Raw genomic sequence first — 18,332 nt, forward strand, 5'->3', positions numbered from 1 at the left:
TAGAAATGGCTTAAGGAATCCCACAAAGAGATATCAGACCTTAGCAAATAAGAAGGTTGGAAGAAGCTCTAAGAGTTTTCATTTCATAAAAGAGAATATCTATCACAAGTAAATGATTTTAGTTTGTTCTGAAGCTGTTGTCATATGACGGTCCGGAGTGCATGCTGCCAACACATTAGCCGTGGTAAGCCCCATCTGTGCTGTACATGTTACAAGGCGGATTGACTGGTTAGACCTTTGTGATTGTGGAGATTAGTAAGGTTGCCGGTGTGCCGGCAAATTATCCGGGGCTGTCTTTAACCGCTCACTGGCTATTCTGTCTGCCTCTTTGTCTAACCTCACAACTCTGTGTCCATCACCAAATACTTCTGTAATGTATTAACTTCATTGATCACTGTCTGCCACCCACCAAAGGGTAAGGATGGCATCAGATGGGCTCTGAGACTCTGAGACATCCGCTTTGTTTTACCCTGCTACCCGCTTTGATTTATGGTTTCTCTTTGTTCTGTAATAATCAAAAACTTCACAAAGCTGATTTCTTATTGAAACACGGTATTTAGGGCAATCTAAGTCTGTTATTTCGTGGGCACAACTTCTCATACTTAGCTAAAGAATAAACTGTCTTTTATTTCTCTTGAGGTGTGAGCTATATATTTTGTTAACAATATACATTGTAGGATGACTAAAATGACTAATTAGCATACACACATCCTTATTTCTGTGGTTAAAAACAATCATTGTCAGCATTGTAAAAGGAGGCAATATTTAGAAATGTTGGCATTCATAATGTAAGTTTGCCAGAAAAAAACACATTCAATTAAATTTGAATTTTCAATAATCAACTTCATTTATTATACTCAGAGTTTACACTAAAAAAGACATTGTTTATCTGAATTCAAATGTAAGCAATAATGTAGTATTTTATGTGCCAACGCTTATAATTATACTTTATGTAAAATTATTATATATGTATGTAGTTATTTATGACTCTTTTTAAGGTTTTATGGTGGAAAATGATAGGTTGTTTTATCACTTAATAATCCTTTTCAAATTAAGTGATCTGTAGAAATGCTACCATTACAAACTTAGCCAGCCTTTAGAAAATTTAACTATCTAGAAAGGTCAACATGCCCCTTTTTTTTTTGCACAGCTGAAATACCTATTTAGTCAAAGTTATTTTTCTGTCTCAATGGACTTATTTGGATAGAGAACTATCAGGAACCTTCCATTTAATTTTCACTTTCAAATACGTCAAAGCAACATTGAAACAGTTTTAACATCAGTTTACCAATGTCTGATGATTTGAGAAAATTAAAATGAAATTTGACTGCCATAATCATCATCTTACTGGTAATCATGATGATTTCCTTGGTTTGAGAGGCCTGTTAATTTCATGTTTATGCTCAAGCTTATAAGTCTTCTAACTTCAGATACTAGGTCATAGGAATGCCTTTTCAACGCAGAGCCATTTGTGATGGCAGATGAAAGACTGAGCCCTTGGCAGACCCGGCAAACTCAATGCCCTGACTCCTTAGTAATTTTCTTCTTTTTGAAGTTTTGTTGCTAACATTTGTTTTGATGAGATAACAAGAAGCCAAGATTCCTCAGGGACTCATGAAGGGAATCAGTACTGTCTAAGATTAAATCTGGAATACTTATTGGTAAGCTAAAGGCAAATTAGGTATTTTTATAGAAACAAAGCAAGCCTGAAAAACTATGTGATACATTATACATGATTAATAAAATAAATATGCATATGACTTCTGAACATAATTTACACACACACACACACGCAGATATGCAGAAGATAAATTTCTTCAAGAGCATGCTAGAAAGTTGATTATTATACTTTCCATAAAACTTTAATTGATATAACTTTTGGATATAAAAGGGTATAAACTGTCAAAATTGTAGAACAGTATACTTGTTAGATGATAGACACAAATTTGTGACAGGACATCAGATCTACAAATTCCATTGCTTTTTGTCTTTTGATGTCATTGACTTCCTATTACCTCACCTTGATATTTAGCCACTGATTTATGGCTTATTTTGTGTATAGATAAAAAAAGAAACCAAACAAACAAACAAAAAATCTTGTATTTGAGAAGCTGTTTTGGAGACTTTTTTCTGCATGTCTCTGTATTTACCGAGCCTGTTGTCCTAGTTACTGTTCTATCACTGTGATAATACACCAAGCCCAGGGCACCTTATATAAGAAGGAGTTTATTATGAGCTTATGGTTTCAGAAGGCTGGAATTCACCAGGGGAGAGCAGAGCTAGCAGGATGCAGACAGCTGGAGCAGCAGCTGAGAGCTCTCACAACCCAAACCACAAGCAGGAAGCAAAAGGCATTCTATAAAGGACAAAGCCCACTACCCACACAGATGGCCATTCCAAGAAGGACATCTGATCCTTCCCAAACAGTTCTACTGAAAGATGATCAAGGATTCTGCTTGGGAGGGATTAGGAAGTGGGGCCTGGTTGGAAGAGGTATGTCAAAGGCCCCCACCTTTCACTTTTCAAAAGACATTTGTCATTCCTAGCGTGCTCTATGCCTCCTGCTTGCTGTTCAAGATGTGAGATCTCAGATGTTCCTGCCACCCAACTGTAACCTCCACTAAACACTTTTATAAGTCATCTTGGTCATGATGTTTTGTCACAGCAGTAGAAAAGAAATGAATGCCCCTGTGAAGCATCATTGTTCTAAGATGCATAATTTTGCTCTTGGAGCAAACTACAAGGTCACTATTAAACAAGGCAATTAAAGTAAATATTTCAGCAATAATAATTTAAATAAAATGTCTTAGACAAAAGCAAAAGACAGTTGTTACAGAGTCTATAACTTCATATTTAAGCCTTAAGCCTATATTTAGCCTTAAGGGAGAAAAATGAAACCATGATCCTTAGCATCATTTTATCATGTGATGGAAAGGATGTATGAGATTTTTTTCCTTGAGCAATATGTTCCTTCATGTACTCAAAGCCTGATTCATGGTAATGAACAATATTGAGTAGAGTCAAAGGTGTTTTCTCAGCAACTACCAAGAAATTCTTAAAACAGTGCCTGCTTAGCTCTATATATGTAGATATGTGTGTGTGTGTGTGTGTGTGTGTGTGTGTGTGTGGAGAGAGAGAGAGAGAGAGAGAGCATGGAAAGAGGATGATGTGCCAAAATGGAGTATGAGAAGATAACAGGAAGTAGTGAGAGACCAAAAGATAAAGTAGCAGCTATTATTAAGACCTAAAGTAGGTGCGGTAAAGAAGTTTAGTAATGCCTTGAGGGGAAGAGCCACCTTACTGCATTCTTTCCCCACTCACTAGAGATACAGTTCCTAGGAAACTGGACCCTCCCCCTAGGGAGGGACACCTGGTCATGGTCAGTGGTCTGGGAACCTTCCTATAGCCAATCGATTCAAAATGTAGCATTTTGACCAATAGATGCTTGCCAGGCAGGAATTGCCCCTGCCTTGGGCATGCTGGGAGGGACCAGATTCTATAAATCACCCCACTAACGTGGGTGCAGCGCACTCAGCTCCCACCGCTTCGGCAGTGGGTGTTGTGGGCCCAAGCTGCAGCTTGTAATTTACAATAAAAGGACCCTCATGTGTTTTGCAACGGAGTCGATTCCTGTAGATCTTTTGGGGGCTTGCAAACTGAGTATAACAGTAGCCTGAGGAGTTGCGGGCCACTTTCCCTTGGATGGTCCACTAAAATTCCATCTCAGTGAACTTTTGCTTCAGCTCTTCTAGTTTTTGCTGATCTATTCTTTCGTGTCTTCTCAACCTGACAGGGCCCAGGAATGCAGGAAACCCTCATAGCAATATACAAATCTGCCATCCCATGAAGAATCCATGATAAACTTAAAGAAGATGTACAATGTGAAAACTGAAATCAAAGCAGCTAAGAAAACGGCTCAGATGGTAACTAAGAGACTTGAGCCACAGTCTATCTATTATCAAGGTCCACATGACTTTCTGGACCAAATTAACTTCCATTTTCAGCTCCTAGAATAGGGAAGTAACTATATGTTTTCAAATCTGAGGTATAAATATACTGATAAACAAATCGAGCGTTCTTCACTTGAGAATTATTAACTTGGGAAAGCTGCACTTCTCAGCCTCTGTGCAGCTGCAGCGGTGCTGCCTCCTTGGGGTGAGGCTGTACGAATTAGTAAAGTGCCTACATTCACCAGGCCTGAGTTCTAGACACCTCATCTTTTTGAGGGTTTCTTACTGAACCCTGAGCTTACCCATTGGAAAGATGGGTTAACGAGTTGTTGGGATTCAACTGGCTCCTTGTTTAGTTCAGGAGTTACATGAATTCTCACCACTTAGGCTTTTCTGAAAGTGCTGGGAGTCAGGACTGAGGTCCTCATTCTTGTACAGACGGTGATTTACTCAGTCATTGGCACTCTTAAAATTGTTAGGAAAAAATAAATTATTCACTTGGGTGGGAACAACACAGGAATTTGCCTATCATTAAAGACTAATACACAAGATGAAAACATGAGTGCATGCCAGATTGTAACAGCATAATATATAATGACATGGTTTTAAAATATATTTAAAATAAAAGGTTTTGGTTCACTCTGTGGCCAAGCTAATTTTCCATGTTTTTTTCTTGGATTCAGTAATCCTTGCATATAAATTTGCTTAGAAGACTTGCTATTCCTGCCCACCTAATTGCTTATTTTGTTGACTTTCTTCTACTCTTGGTTTCTATTTACTTGGCTTATCAGGTTTCTTAGGAGGAGGCCCTTTGTTACCAAATTGCCTGGTCACAAATAAAGCCCCAGGAGAGCATGACAGCAATAAAACTAAAGATCTGCTATAGATCCCTCTCTTCCAAGAGACAAGATGGTAAATCAATCTGTAAGCAACTTGGTAATCTGTGCTTTCTAAATTTCAGTGTAATCAACTTTTAAGGTACATTTCGAGTTAGCATGCTGCCTCCTTTCTTCTTTGACAGAGAAATTGCCAATAAGGACTAGTAACATCTTTAAAAAGTATATAAATAGTAAAAACTAACATGTTTAAACTAGTATGTAAGCAATTCCAAAATGAAGCAATTAACACTCATAATCAAATAATAACCAACCTGTTAACCATTTGGAATGTTTGTTTTAGCATTTTGGTTTTTTTTTTGAGGTACGAGGGGGAGTGGGATGGAAACAGAAAGCTGCGTCATTTCTTCTTCCATGAATTAGAATGTTGGGCTTTTTCCTCACATAGCTCTGTTTAAGTGCCCTATACCAAAGCCTTCGTGGCACAGCGCCTGGAAGTAGAAACAGGATTGTATGGAGTTAAGGGCCAGCCTGGCTATCTCAAGAATTCCAATTCAGACTGGTTATATGCTATAGAGTTAGAGTCTATCAAATCAGTCAGTCAGTGAATAAATAAATACATTATAGTGTACTGTGGAAGTTGCTAAAACGTCACAGTTTCTACACGACTTGGTGAGCAGCATTAGCATAATAAAGCACACTTGCCATCAAGCTACACAATAGGCTTTTGATACATGAAAACTCAAAATATTGTGATGAATTAAATTTGTGCAAAGTTAGCCTTGAATTTTGCCTTTGTGGAGGATCTTCAAAGCTATTGGAAGATTGGAGTCCTTGGCTCAGCCTCAGCTCTAGGTTAGAGAACAATTGCTGCTCTTCATCCTCTGCACACAAAGCTTTCTGAAGGACTTCTGATGCTTCTGTGCCTAAGCCTTGGCTTTTATCTTAGCAGCTATTTCTCTGAGTCACAAAGCATGACTCAAGACAATTCATGCTCATCAATGAAATATCCTTGACATTCTGGGTACTAAGAAGAGAAGCATCATCTAAAGGCCACCAAGACCCCAGTCCAGAGAACCTGGCGATGTAAATTTCCAAACCTTTCCTTGTATGCAATCTGATACAAAAATAGCACCGTGGGGAGATGTTGCCAACTGACATTCTGTCCATTGTAGATTTGAATTATCTCTCTCCCACAGCCGTTCACTCCCATAATAAATAAAAGCCCTTTGAGATGGAGGCACTTTGGGTATTAAGATCAAGAGAGCTTAGTAAAATCACATTATGAAGTTCAGACAGAACTCAAAGTAAATAAATAAATAAATAAATAAATAAATTCTGAAAGCCTCAGGATCAACATTTCTGATAATAAAAGAAAAGAAACATTGATATTTTCTGTCAGGATATTTCATTTCCCTCCTGGCTAAGGAAATAGGTTCATGTCATCTCAAATATACAATTTGGTCACTTTCACTCAGCACAAGGATTATGAAATTAATTTCGCAGTAAAGCCATCAAACATATATTTTTGATTTACTACAACTAGATTTTGTAATCTATTCTCTCCAGAGAGTAACTACTGTTCTTTATTTCAAGAGCATTATCCCTTCACATTAAGAACCAAATCTCCTCAGAACATAAACACCTCAGAATTTTAAGCCCAAGTGTATGAACATGAGATTTATTTGACTTTACTGGTTGATAGTCATCAGGAAATGGAATTCCAAACTCATAAAAATAGTAAAAATGTTGAGTTCTTTCAAGACATTTCAAGAGTTCAATATGGCTGTACTTGAACATCTTTACCTGTGTACATGTTGTTACAAAGAGCAAAAATAGTTTATCAGGACTGGTATCTCAATGAGCAGAGTATTTGCAGTGCAAGCATGAGGATGCGAGTTATGATCTCCAAAACTCACATAAAATTTGGGCAAAGCAGCAAATGTCTACAATCCCAGAGTTAGTGAGGAAAGGACACACAAAGAGAGGTGGGTGCCTGAAGCTTTCTTGTTAGCTAGCTAGCCCAGCTAATCACTGAACTCAAGGTTAGGTGAAGAGACCACATACACATGCCTAAGTCCTACACAGTATTGAAATGGATTCTAAGTATTCTAACTGCCTTTGTTGCTTTGTTAGTTGACGTTTCATGAAACTTTGAAAATGTCCCAAAAGTTTCAGGGAAAAAAGGCAGGACAAAACTTTTTAAAATCTAAAACAAAATACCCACCTTGTCTCAATCATATAAAAACCTGGAAGAGATCTGCAGGCATTACCAGCATATGGGCCACATATTGCATGGTGGTAACAGTTGTTGGGTAACTGAATGTGGCCTCCCACATTTATTTTTTTAATGCAATGTCATTATAAAACTGGACAATCTTGGCAGAATATTTAAGCAGTCTTTATTATTAATACACTTAATGAAAAAGTCCAGTGAAACTGCTGGTATAAATAACAAAATTAACATACTAATAAGGCCAACAATAAAAGCACTATCATAAAGTATTGTTAAAGCATTTGGTCTTTCAAAATTATGTAAATTTCTAGAAAGAAGGAAGGAAGGAAGGAAGGAAGGAAGAAAAGAAGGAAAAGAAAAAAGACTATGCCTATGTTAAGGAAGAAAGGAAGGAAGGAAGAAAGGAAGGAGGAAGGAAAAAAAGGCTATGCCTATGTTAAGGTCTAAAAGACTGAGTAATTGATGAGAACTTGGAGACCATAGAGAGATGGCATATGGCAGACCCAGAGCTAAATAAATTATTTTGGACTATCTGTAGTACCCCTAATAGTTTTCCATTGCTCACTTCTATGCCTGACCTAACGTTCTTTGAACTTTCAGATAAAATATTTAGAATTTACTAACTTAAAATGTTACTGGCTTCTACCAACTTTGAGCTAAGAATGTATCAGAAAGCAAATGAAACCTACAATATAGCTTTGGCTGCTCTGCTGTAACTTGCCTACCTGCTGTTCCATCAACATGTTTTGAGTGAGTGTACTTTAACTCATGGAATCCTTTGTTCTGTAACTAATAAAATCTCATGAAATGTTTTCAAGTGGAACATGGTATTTATAACAACTTGAATCTGTGTTCCCAGGTCATAGTCACTGATCTTTGACTCAAGAACCAACTATCTCTTCATTCTTTCCAAATAAAACCCATAGACACCATCAACAAAATATAGATCCAGAATGAAACCCCTTGCTGATTATGCTTACAGAAAAAAATGAAAATCTTAACAACATGGACATATCATTCTAATGTAATAAGATCTGTGGGGCATACAGACTAGGGAACATGCAGACATGCTGGTTTGTCCAAAACTAATAAGCTATCGTCACAATTTCTTCATTCTATTCATTAAGCAGTACCAGGAACCAATGATGTTTTTGCATGCATCCCATGATATATACAAGACAAAAGCATTAAACAGGCAAACATAATGCTCACGAAATATAAACAAGGTTTATCTAGCTGTAAAAATTTAGAGAGATTGCATGTTCTTTATTGTAGTTAATTATATCACTTTAACTTATTTATATTTAATTTTAGTTATTTTGTTGCTTGGTCTACACACTGAGTTCTAGAACAGCCAGGGAGGTAGGACTAGGTAAACAGATCCAATCTCAAAAAAGCAAAAATCAAGATAAATAAATAAATAAGGAAATAAATAAAATGAACTTACTGAGAGACAAGAATATCCACTCATCAGGCTGTATCAGACAGTTGAAAGATGACAAGGAAATGACAAGAATGAACTTTTTTTTTCTTTTCAACAAGAATGAACTTTAAAATAGTTCACTTTGCTGGGGACAGTTGGTCATTCACCTAAATTTCTATAAATTATTTGCCATTGACTCCAGCATTAAAAACTTTAATGGAATTATAGGTGAGTGCTCTATTATATTATTACATAGCTCTTTCTCAACTTACAAACTTAAGCATGATATCGCTAAAATATCCGTCTGCTTAGAGATATCTCTTGGGGTAAATTTCTGGTTGCTCTGTCTACTTGGTATCAACTAGATTACTCTTAGTAGCTTTCAGTATTCTGGACAGTATACTGTCAGTTAAAACAATTTGCTATGTCCCCAGTCATCATCAACATTCACTCTTTTGGGCAGTAGTCACTGTCCAAAAGAGCCCCTCTGGAAGCTTGCCTCTGAGTCTGCACCTAGGGCCTTCACGCTCGGCTCCTTTATTTAAAAGCTCCAAGGTTCCTGGTAGCATAAACCCTTTAGAGAGAAAAGGTTTCTGACCACGTGTTTAACTCTTGGAACAGCTTCTCTTTCCCACAGCAATATTAGCAAAGCCATTAACATATCTTTAATTCCACTAAATTGAATCCATTCCAGCATCTAATGCTATTTATCCTCACAACTCAATTATGTCTGGGAATAGAGTTATTGTTCCAGAATGTATTCCTTAAAGAGATCCAGGAAATGAGAGTGTGTGCTCTCCAACTTCTTGGGTCATGAAGGAGATAATGCTCCTGTATTAAAATTTCCACGTTCAAAGTTTCTCAAAATGCTAGGTGCATGCACATAACTTGCCTAACTTAATTTATAACAAATGCTGGAAGCTGCAGATAAATATAGCAAGAGGGTCCTCAATGGTTAGCATAAATATGATAATATATGCTAAGAGCTGACAAACTATCCAAAATCTGTTTTGATATGTTCACTTATTGAATGTCACATGATTGTTTCCTAAGGAAAAGAAGTAGATCCCCAAGAGGCCCAAGGGCAGGGAAAGGATGAGGATGAAGTAGAAATAAAGGCTACTTGCAAAAACATATCTCACACTCACTGTATACCATGTCCTCTCTCGTAGAGAGACAGTTTAAATAACGAATGAATTGTTTCAAAGTTCTTTGAGACACAAACTGAATACTGACTTGTAATCCCATTCACTTGAAACCAGTCAAGGTTTAGAATAGTGTCCTTCAATCCATGCTTACAATCCATAGTTTTCACAGTGTCTCCAGCTTAAAGAAAAAAAAAAAAGAAAAAAAACACCTGAGCCCTGGGGTCCGTGAAGAGAATGATACCCCAGCCAAGGACAACGCATGGAGAGGACCTAAAACCCTCTGCTCAGATGTAGCCCATAAGCTCAGTATCCAAGTAGGGTCCCTAGCAAGGGGAGCAGGGGCTGTCTCTGACATGAACTCAGTGACAAACTTTCTGATCACCTCCCACTGGGGAGGGAGAGGGGTGCAGCCTTGCCAGGCCACAGAGGAATATAATGCAGACAGTAAAGATGAGACCTGATGGGCTAGGGTCAAATAGAATGGGAGGAGGACCTCCCCTATCTGTGGACTAGGGGAGGGGCATAGGGAGAGAAGAGGGATGGAGAGGGTGGGATTGGGAGGAGACAAGGGAAGGGGCCACAGCCGGGATACAAATTGAATAAATTATAATAAATGATAATAATAAAAAAAAAACTCATTTCAGTATTCCACAAAAAAGAAAAAAAAAAGAAATTTCAAGGAGGCAAGTTGTAGTGTCAGGAGCTGAACCTGGCAAGTGCTCAAGAGGAGGATGAATTCCCATTAAAGGACTGCGACAGCCTGCTTGAGACCCTCTCAGACCAACTTGGAGCTTGTAGAGATATTATGGGAGACACGTGGTAGTGATCATAGAGGCAGAGAAGCAATGCCTGAACATCTCAAGGACACAGCAGCAGAGCAGAGATCTTAAACAAATAGTATTCTGAGAGAATATCATTCTGTCAGAACTGCAGAGCAAGTTAATGTCAAGTCTAAAATTCAAGTAGACTTGCATAACTCTAAGCCCAGCATTTCATAACCATGTCACAGCTGGGGGTGAATATATTCTAGCATATAAAAGTACAGTTCAAACAAATTTTCATTATCTCCTCAGTAATATTGATAGTAATGTTTAAAAGTAAAAACAGATGTCCCCATAGTAGAAGTAATTTTTAATAAAAATGTATGCAGGCTGTTATCTGTCATTCATTGCACTAGATTATCTTTGTATCGCAGTATATTAGTTAACCTTCTCATCCCTGGATGTTTGTATTTCCATGGTGAAAAAAAAACATGGAGAAAGAATAAATATTGAAATATATTAGAAAAGCATATACAATAGCAAATAAAATAATGGTCAGTCAAAATCATAAGGAAATTTCAAGGACAAGCAAAGGTCTGGAAGTGAATAAAGTAACTTGCTTTTAGGAGAACATCAATGACTTACTCTGGGCTGTTTACTTCCTGTGGATGGCAGTAGCTGTTAGACTGATACAATAACAGCAAATTTGGAAAATATCATGTAGACGAGATCACAAAGCATCCAGTATGCCCTAAATATAGTCACTGATGACTCTTTGTTGCTGAGGCTGTGTATGTGTGTTTGCAAGTGCAGGTGTGTGCTGATACGTGCGTGTGCCTACGGCCATCCCAACCTACAATCCAGAGTCTTGCTTGATTACTTTCTCTCCTTATTCACTGTGTCAAGGGGTCTCAGCTTAACCCAGAGCTCTGGCAGGGCTAGTCTAGCTAACCTCTTGACTTGGGGACCCTTTGCTTTGCCTTCTGAAGGCTGAAAAGACCAATAATTGCCCTACTGGCCTAACATTTCCTGAGTGTCTGGAATCTTCATGTTTTCATGGCAAATAGTTTATGCACTGAGGCAAATTTTCAATCCCTAGCAGAAGACTTTTCAACAAGGGAATAAAAAGAAAAATAAAGGTTTTGGAAGTTAATTCTCCTAACTATGAACTTTATGTAACTTGTAGCCATTTATAATGTTCATACATGTTCCTCATTTTTTTCTATTTGTTCCAATATGGTAAATCTTCAATTTAACACAAAAAAAGCGTTTCACAAAAATTAAGAAAATGTAGTTTTTATTGTAGAATGCAATGAAATAGCTGACTTACAGATTCTCTTTTGGTAGCTGTAATTTTGGCAGTAATTTGGTGAAGTAACTGACTCCTTAAATATCAACGAGGATGACTCTAGGCACTCCTTGTGGCTGGTTGTTTTAAACAATGGTATCACTTTCAGAAACCTCAATAACTGACTCGTTCCCACAAGCTCAATCGAAGAACACGGAGGCAAAAAAAAAAAGAGACAGTAAGTAGAATGGAGCCAAATCGTCCTGTCTTATTCGTCAATGAGAAACAGCCTTCTAACTTCTCTTGGCCTTGTTGAGTGAACAGAAAGGGTAAAAAAAATAAAATAAAATAAAAAATTCTTACACAACTCCTGTGATATCTAAATTTCTGTTGTCTTAGACCATGCCACAATAGTTTCTGAGTAGTCGCTGAGGACTGTTCGCTATATTCTAACATTTGTTGGCTTTTATTGAAGCAATAAAATGGGAGGTCGGAGTGAACGCCCAAAAATGTTATAAAGAGTGAAAGTAATAGATTTTTTGGCCAGGTAACGAGTATTTAAAGCTACTGCTTTTCCTTTTCAGTATACGAATCAAGTTATGAGCTTTTACTCAGGTTCTAAGAAGCAATTTAAAACCCACAGATGTTATATCCTACCCTGGTGTCTTGTACTTTCATCAAGAGCCCTTATGTTTAGATAAAAGCAGCAAACGTTTGCCCAATTCCTTTTCATTGAATAGTTTTCTTTCCTGATCTTGGGGAACATTGCACTGTGATTCTTTTTAATCTATTTTCATGATGAGGGCAGATTCTTAAGAAGTAGCAAATAAACAGTAATTTTAAAATGGTTTGTGTATAGCAATAATGCTACAAAAATTAAAATATGCAAGCTAACCAATCAGACGAAGAAATTAAGAAAGACTAAATTGAAGCACAGGCTGAAATTATTTTGATGATCCATCAAATCCATTTTCTCACTTATGACAACAGCAAGCCATATTCCAATGTTAATGCACAAAAATGAGCCCTTCCATATCTAGAACATACAGCAGGTTGTCACACAGAAAACTATTTGTCTTTACGTATTAAAATCAAAATAAGCACAGTATGTTTCCTCATGGCACGAATCATCCATGCTATGATTAACAAGGATGATGCAATTCCACGAAATAAATAGGAATAGATGAAATAATACAGAATGTCTGCGCCTATGAATTTTAGTCACAAAAACAATTTTTCCAATGTTCTAATGCTAAAGGAACATTATACCGATATATGACTTGGCAAAATGCTTTTGACAATTACAGAATTAAAGTTATATTGGAGTATTAAATTAGCCCGATTGACTCCGTAACACTCAACTTCACCAGAAAATTTTCCCTTTCCTAATTTATTTTCCCCATGCAGCAGAAGCTAAAATGGTTCTGCGAATGTTTTATTTACTGGCCAATTTGTAGACATCTCCAGTCAGCCTACACAGTAAGAAGTTGGCACTAATAAGCCATACATAAAGATCCTAGTTATTAAGATACAAATTAGGCAACCCTTATGTTTATACATGTGTAAGTACAATTAATAGCTCAGGCTTAGTTGGAAACAAAATTGCTTTAGTTAACCAGCCGTTGCAATGCAATCAAATGAGAGCCCAGATGCAATCGGAAAAGATCTGTTTGCTGAAAATAATAGAAACTATTTCATGTGGAACAATTAGTTTACCAACCGTCCCCACCTCCACCCACCTGCCCTTAATCAAATGATTTGTCCATCTTAAGTGACATGACATGCCTCCTTTAGCACCCATAAGCTGCACGGAGACCCGATGGACAGCTGGTAGATGTAGCTTATTTACAAATATTGGTTTGAACTTGTAAATGCACGACCACATAAATTTCAATCTAGTTAGACTGTATGCCCTTTGTTCCCTCCCTTGTTATTAGCAGCACGTGTGCCAAACAACAGAGCTAGCTGGCCAGTTGTTCCCTTGATTGTGGATTCATGTGGGGATGAAATGGAGCTGAGGGAGAGTGTGAATAACTGCAGCCCCTTCTTGTTGCCAGCATTTAGTTCTTTGCCTTTTGTTCTTGCTGTTTATGTGATTTCTCTATTTTACACAGTGGGGGATGTTAATCAGGTTTTGCCTGAGGAATATTAATGAAACTTGCCAAGTTATACTTGAGGGAAGAAACAGAATATTATATTTCATTTTGAAATGTTAATGCAGCTTTTAGGAAACTTTTTCTGCCTTCTAAATCATCCTTGTCTTGAATTACTAAAGAACTAGTGCACTCGTGGAAATAGTGAAACACCTTAAAAGAAAAAAAAAAAGGATTATAAGTGTAAAGGGGGGACCTTTAAGAACATGGTATTTAACTTCAAATTAAACATTTTCAAACGTTTACTTAAAATACTGTCAAAACTTGCAAGTGTTTTGGGTGCTTTACCAAAACAGAGATCTGCTGTTGACCAAGTATAATTACCAACCACTGATTTGAATCTTATTCTCAACCTAAAGGGCTGATTGATTTAGCTTGATATATCTATAGTTTAAAGCACTGTCTACTTCTCAGAAAAAGATGAGAGGAGAGTGTCCTACTTTACTATGTTTTAATCATTGGAATCTAAAAATTTAGCAAATTTAGTTAGGTTCTATTCTCCAGGCATAAAAATCCTCACAAGTTTAACATTCCCTCACATCACGGTCTCCCAAAGGGGAAGTTGATGTGTAGACATTTGGTTAAAATGAAGAGATGTGAAGGACACCAACCCTCAAGCATGCAAACCTTGACAGAAGAGTGTCCTGCAAACAGCAGGCACAGTCCTCCACGAAGTGTGTGCAGGACAAATGAATCGAAAGGACTCTGACTTGTTTTCCCTTTTAGTTTCTTTTAATGGCAATGAGGCATAAATACATACCAAATGCAATGTAGCTTAATGGAAACTTAAGAGGTGAGTTTGTTCAAGAATTCTCCATATGGTGAATATTACTTACTAGGAACATTAATATTAGGGTAAGCAATTTATTTTCTATGCATATAAAAATTAGTAGTGGCTTTTGCATCATGGTGAACATGTTTGTTATCCTGAATAAATTCTAACAGTGCTCCCTCACAGACACAGGCAGTATGGTATAGTAGAAGTAACAATTCCATCTATAAACATTTTTGACATCTCACAAATAAGAGTATGATATAAAATTATTGAAAATGGAAAAATAAGCAAAATGTTAGAGTGCCTTCCAATTGATGACATTGTAGATGTATTAAATACTCAAAAGTAACATGTTGACTGTACTGCTGTAATTCATGCTCATCTATCACTTTTCTAAAGAGAATAAAAAGGCATTGCTAAAATGATGACTTAGCATCAAAGAGCCCAGTATCCACCAATTCACAACATATCTGGAAAAGAAATCCTCTGTCTAGAGAAACATACCTACTGTCTAAATCCAACAACAATGGTAAAGAAGCATATAGCCTAAGCCTTTGCCAATTTTTTATTTTTTAACAATGACCTAAATTATTAAATGTTTTAATGAAAAAGGGTTTTGTTTTTTCCAAAGAGAAAACGTGTAGTTTCTGTATTACAGAAAAAGACTATGAAACTGATGATCCTTGGAGTTCCACTAATTACACAAGATTCAAACACAATCAACAATTGTGCTATAGCAATACCACACAGATAGGATGTAGTTTTATGTTCATGATGTGTCACATGCCGCCTTTAAATGAGGGAGAGGAAGGAAAAAGCTTTCCATCCATATAAATCACAAAGGATATTTGTTTGGGTCCCTTGTCTTTAGGATATATTCAAGAAACACAATTTTGAGATCACCTCCCATATCCCAAAGGCATTAACTGCATGCCAACCTCCTCCTTCCAAAAGCTCACACTTCTCAGTGTTCCAGGTGCTTATGATTTTTACGTGTTCAAAAATTGTTTGTCATCTATTACAGGTGACAAACTGACCTTTATTGACTTAACCATGACAAACAATTGTGGGTGAATCTAATATCTAATAAAACCCAACAACCCAGTCAATAATGATCAATTGAGTGAAAAAAATCAAATCAGATGACAGCCAGAGTTACTACTTAATAGAATGTTTGGTATTCATTAGTAGATAATAAAGATCAGAAATTTCAAGCAAGGAAGCTCATAAATATCTCATTTAAATTAGTTTCCTTTCATATAAAATGAACAAGGAAACAACAAACAAAAAGTAGTCACACTACTTCCTAGCCCTATTGATGTACAAGTTTCTGAACTTTACATTTGATACCTCTTAGAATAAGATCTCAGAAAGTATCAAAACGGGTATTCACACTCCAGTCCTTTTCGAAATAGCATCAATAGGTTGAGGGAAGCTTACAAGTCTAAAATGAGCTCTCTGGAGTTTATCAGCAATTAGAGACTAAAAACATCTCCATTTTAACTATAGGCAGCAATTATGTTTCAGAAGGGCTGTAGGTGTCAATTTGAGAGTGACTTTTTTCGTTGACTATCATTGTAGACAGGTAATTGAAAAGTTCATCACTACAAGGAGGGTTTCTGAAAGGTTGTACAATTAATCTAGAATCCCTGTAAACACAAAAGAAGCTTATTAAATAAGAAAGAATATGGGAAATCTAATACCAGCTAGCATGTTCAGAAGTAGTCCGGAGTAGGAAGAACGATTCCAGCAAAACTGAAACAAGTCAAACTATAACAGCTTAATACTTGCATGCTTACTTCAGTCACTTCATCCACCAACACAAGTGAAAAATACATGTCTTTTCTTACAAAAGTCAGTGGAATGCAACTTGGCTTTCAAAATAATTATAAAAATGATTCAGAGAGCACGATTCAATGCTGCTTTACTATATTTTCAAATGCCCTTAACAATGTAAGAACACTTCAATATATTTTTCTCTCTTTCCTTTTACATAAACATGAGCATGAATATTCTAACTAATAATTGGTCCTGGTTACTCAAAAAAAGAGAATAGATTTTGGCAGTTTGGGGTCAAATTCCTATATCACTGAAACTCCATCACTGAATATCTTGCAATGTGACCAAAACTATGCAAACAAAAATACTGATTAACTTAAATGAAGTGATTATAATAAAAAAAAAAGATCCTTACTGCAAAATCCTCCCTCCACTGGTGGGCCGCTTGGACTTTCTCTGCTTCCATAGCCAGGCGCTGAAAAAGAAATGGTAAATTTTAGACATACATGACTATGGCCACAGGAACGTGGAATTATACTATAATATACAAACTGTGAGCTCAGTATTATAATTAATTACAGGACATGAAAAGCAATAGACACTATTCACAACTAGTAAATCAGTTAGTAATCTAACCTACTATTGATGATGCTACAGCAATAAATTACATCCTCTGCTTGAATACCACTGAGTTGACCTACCTTTCCTGTTTTCCTTCAAGGACTTATACTTCAACTATTTTTATAAATGGTTTTAATGAAATGAAGACGGTGTATTGATTGGAGCATAATCTTATTCTTACTAAACATGACCAAAGTATAAGGAGAATAATGTTGAAAGATAATGAATATATGATTTTTAAAAAGGCACATTTATAATTATATGTTTGAATTTCCTATTTGCTCACTGTATTCTTAGATGTTTCAAAGATGATTTTAAAAGACTGTAAACTCAGAATGCACACATATACAAATGGATTCATTTCACCTTCTGTAGTATGATGAAGTAAGGAGGAAGTGCAAGACTGCTTTATTTATTTCAGGTACTTTTAAGCTGAAATATAGGGGCAGAAATAACACAGACTTAGCAACACATACAATGAATATAAATGTATTAAAAATCACTTATTAAGAGACAAAACACAGGGCTGGAGAGACGGTTCAGTGGTTAAGAGCACTGTCTGCCCTTTCAAAGGACCCGGGTTCAATTCCCAGCACCCACATGGCAGCTCACAACTGTCTGTAATACCAACTCCAAGGGATCTGACACCTTCACTCTAATGCACATAAAAATAAAGTTAAATAAATTATTAAAAATAAAAAGAGACAAAAACAGGTTATGTTTTTAAGAGCGCATAAGTCACCCAGTATAGTTTATATTACAGTCTCTAAGAAATACTCTCTTTTGTTTGCTCTTCTTCTGAGTCAAATCTACAGCAAACAACATAAGCCTCTCTTCGGTCGGTCATGCTTTTAAGTGTTGATTCTGACCTAAGTTTAGCACTACAATGTGTTCATTTTTTTAAGCTAGTACATAGGTGCTGCCAATGACTATGTAATGTATAATAATGAATAAAGAAGAGACTCAGCTTCTTGGTCCTTTCATTGTCTCATGGGTGTCATGTGGATGCTTGTGTGTACATGCGTGTGCGCGCGCACACACACACACACACACACACGCACACACAATTTAGGCAAAGATTTTTGCAAACTAAATGACATTAATTGTGAGAACCTGAAAAGTTTTGAAAGTCTAAAGACAGCAATTTGAATGTATTAAAAAATGCATCTATCAAAACAGACTCATAACCAAACTTTGGCAGAGTGGAGGGAATCTTATGAAAGAAGGGGGAGATAGGAGCTCCACAAGAAGAGAACAGAACCAAAATTCTGGGCCCAAAGGTCTGAGGCTGATACTCCAACCATGGACCACTCATGGATATAACCTAGAACCCCTGCTCAGATGTAGCCCATGGCAGCTCAG

At 36.8% G+C, this 18,332-nt stretch overlaps 1 protein-coding gene across 3 annotated transcripts in view; it reads right to left on the reverse strand.

Moving 5' to 3' along the window:
• The window catches only part of Cacna2d1 (calcium voltage-gated channel auxiliary subunit alpha2delta 1), a 448,878-nt gene that overhangs the window by 196,044 nt on the left and 234,502 nt on the right, over positions 1-18,332 (reverse strand). For all 3 annotated transcript variants that reach the window (XM_060374048.1, XM_060374047.1, XM_060374049.1), the window contains exon 4: positions 16,765-16,824. In XM_060374048.1, the coding sequence (XP_060230031.1) occupies positions 16,765-16,824 (60 nt within the window). The remainder of the gene's footprint in view (positions 1-16,764; positions 16,825-18,332) is intronic.

This window comes from Meriones unguiculatus, chromosome 21, assembly GCF_030254825.1.
Source record: "Meriones unguiculatus strain TT.TT164.6M chromosome 21, Bangor_MerUng_6.1, whole genome shotgun sequence".
NCBI lineage: Eukaryota > Metazoa > Chordata > Mammalia > Rodentia > Muridae > Meriones > Meriones unguiculatus.